Here is a 3,096-nt window from a genome sequence, read left to right as displayed (position 1 = left end):
TCACCACAACAATTCCTCTCAACAAGCTCAGGTTCTCGTCTCTATATCATCCAAGTATACACAAAAACCCCTAAAACAGATTCTCTCCCTCTCGCTCGCTGCTGTACCAGCAGCCGCTGTCCATAGCCATTGCAATTCACAGCCGTCACCGCTCCTTCGCCGCCGAGCAGCACCGTTCGCACAACAGGTAAGTTCCATCCCCTTTTCCCCATTCTCACCTTTATTAAATTTCTGATTATCCGATTCCAATTTTTAGTAGGTAGGCAGAAATATTTTCCAAGAATTGAATTGAAGGGAAAACAAAAGGGCAGCTTCTAATAGTGTTAAAGATCGAGGCTTTTACACGAATCCATCATTCAACAGTTTCGAGAATTTCAAAAGGGATTTATTCCCGTGTGTGATTATGTGAAACTAAATCATGGAATTGAATGCAGAGACTATCAAGGATTGTGTATATACCATCCGGAAGAGGCAAGACTTGCAGAAGAGAAGATATTGAAAAATTGCAACTCTCTTGGTTTCTCATTCAAACTTCAATGAAAGGAAGAAAACTGTAGGAACGACGGTTTTGCTAGATTGTGGAAGGAGATGTATAAATAGAGTTAACAGAGAGTATTTGGTTGGAGATTTTTAAGGAGAGAAGGAGATATGGAGAAATCGTTAGGTGATGGTGTTTGGAGAAATATATTTGACCAAGTAGATGACTACAAATTTGGAATAAATAATTATTTTTTTTTCTCTTTTTTTTACGGGGTATTACAGCTACCACCACCTGCACCAAAGGAGACACAGTATGTGCCGCAACCGTCCCCACCAGAAGAACATCATTATTATTACTGTGAATTACCCCCTGAGGTAGAGCCGCAAGCCCAAGTGAATGCCGTAGGTCATTGGAACGCAAATGGCAACTGGATCCAGGGGAAGCAGAGAGATGCTCCATGGAGGGACCACCCAAACTTTAGGTGGACTGATCAGAATCAAAGCCAACCACCCCCGACGCAGTCCTTACAACTCACCGAAGGGCAGCCCAACTGTCCTGCTCGGATCCAGGAGATGGCAAACACTGGAGGGAACAGAATGCAGGGAGGTCAGGCAGGATGGTCAAGTGGACCTCAAGGGAACTGGTCAAGTGGAGGACAGCCTAACTGGTCAAGCCGACAACAGGAAGGAGAGTGGGGGTACCAGCACCAAGTCCCTCAGTTTAGCAACCAGGGAAGACAGCCAAATAATCAAACGGTGAACTATGTCCCGCAGTACCAAAGAGGAAACCAGCAGAATCACTTCCAAATAAAGTAGTATGACCCTTCCGGTTACCACCAGCAAGGCAATGGAGGAGGTCGTTTAAATCAAAGATATAACAAGCAACAAAATGAAAGTCCAGGAGATGTGATGATCCCGCATCAGCCCCAAGATACAATGCGAGAAATACAAGAAGCTCAGAAGGAACAAAAGGCTGCACTAGATATGCTTACGAAGCAATTATCTCAGGTCGCCATGTCACTGAGCGAGCTGAGAGGGAATGAAGGAAAACTTCCGGCCACAGTGCAGCCACCTGCGGGGGCGAGAGAATGTCAATACAGTCTCTCTGAAATCAGAAGCAGCTTATCAAAGCTCATCTGCGAGTTTTCCAGCACCGAGACTCAGTCATAACGGAAGCTTTGAGTCTAGCATCCGTGAACAAGACACTGAGAAGGGAGTATGGTCGAAGCAGAAAGTGTGACCGGTTTGGTCCAACCTAGTGACCTTCCGCCCAAAAAGACAGACCCATGGGTATTTACGCTCCCAATTTCCATCAGAGACATTCTAATGGAGCAAGCAATGTGCGACCTAGGGGCTTCCATCAATGTTATGCCCTATTCTATGTATGAAAAGCTGGGGAAAATAAAGCTTGTCGAAACCGATATGGTGATACAACTGGCAAATGGGTCCTGCATTTACCTCGGAGGAATTCTGGAAAATGAAATCGTCAAGGTGAACAAATTTATGTACCTCGCCGACTTCTTTGTCATAAAAATGACGGAGCCAGGAGCGGAGGAGTCCATTGGAATCCTCTTGGGAAGACCTTTCCTATCCACCGCCAGCACAGTCATCGATGTCCGCCATGGGACGATAAATCTGGAGTGTAATGGAGAACGACTTACAGTCGACATTAATGAAACTGCAAGGAAGCCGCAGGATGGCGAATGCATATTATCGGTGGATACTGTCAGACCTCTGGAGCGAAAGTGTCTGGAAAAGGAACTCTTCATTAAGTCCTCCGATTTCACTGATGACGAAAAACTTAAAAAGGAAGCAGCTGACTGGTTCGAAGCAACAATAACTGGCAACTTGGATGACCAGGCCATTGAAAGAGCAATTATGGACTTCTGTAAGCCAACATGACCAGCCAAGACAGAAGAGATCACTCAAGGAGTCGAAAAACCACCTGACCAAGCTGGCCCGTTAAGAAGAGAGCCGAAGGAGAATCCCGCACCTACAAGGTATCCATCCTCGGAGGAAAAAGGAGTGACCATTCCCTCTTCGAGAAAGGAAGAGCGCTTCGGAGAACAAAAAGAGCCACCATCCCAGTGTCAAATCAAACTGATATCTAGGAAGCAGAATTCGGAATGAGCATACCCTCATACCACCATGGCAGCACACACATTGGAGGCAAACATGCACAAAGGAGACCCCCCCAATTCGTTCTCTTTCACCGTGAAGGGTAATAGGGTTGATCCCTATAGAGATAAGGCCAAAGCGGGAATAGTGGAAGAGATTCCAAGAATTAAAAATCAGAAAAATAATCCTTTCATCGATATTTCCTGTTCGAGGTTTGGACGAACGATGAACGATGAAGAACACCTATGAACATATCGTTGGGATGGCGTCACGCCGTCAAGCTTCCGCCGGTAGCCCGCGACAAACGTGGCTGATCTCAGATCCCCTCCGCGATGAATTTTCGCCGAAAACCTTGATGACGCAAAATGCATCGCCAACTCCCTCTGTCGCCGCCGTCAACAGCACAGCCATCACCGCACCGCTCTTGACTACTTCGCTCCTCCGCCGCCAACCTTGCTTCGGCCAGCAGCGACCGCACAAGGCAGCGCTGCTCTCGGA

The 3,096-nt window shown here is 46.8% G+C and overlaps 1 protein-coding gene across 1 annotated transcript; it reads left to right on the top strand.

Annotated features, from left to right (window-relative positions):
• The first annotated feature begins 1,698 nt into the window (after positions 1-1,698).
• Positions 1,699-2,382, top strand: LOC121775822. Its single transcript, XM_042172891.1, has one exon. It carries the CDS (start codon positions 1,699-1,701, stop codon positions 2,380-2,382), a length of 684 nt encoding a protein of 227 aa, XP_042028825.1.
• The last annotated feature ends 714 nt before the right edge of the window (positions 2,383-3,096 follow it).

The sequence above is a fragment of the Salvia splendens genome, chromosome 2, assembly GCF_004379255.2.
Source record: "Salvia splendens isolate huo1 chromosome 2, SspV2, whole genome shotgun sequence".
Taxonomy (NCBI): Eukaryota; Viridiplantae; Streptophyta; class Magnoliopsida; order Lamiales; family Lamiaceae; genus Salvia; species Salvia splendens.
The sequence above is the reverse complement of the archived record's forward strand: the minus strand, read 5'-3'. Positions and strand labels throughout refer to the sequence as shown.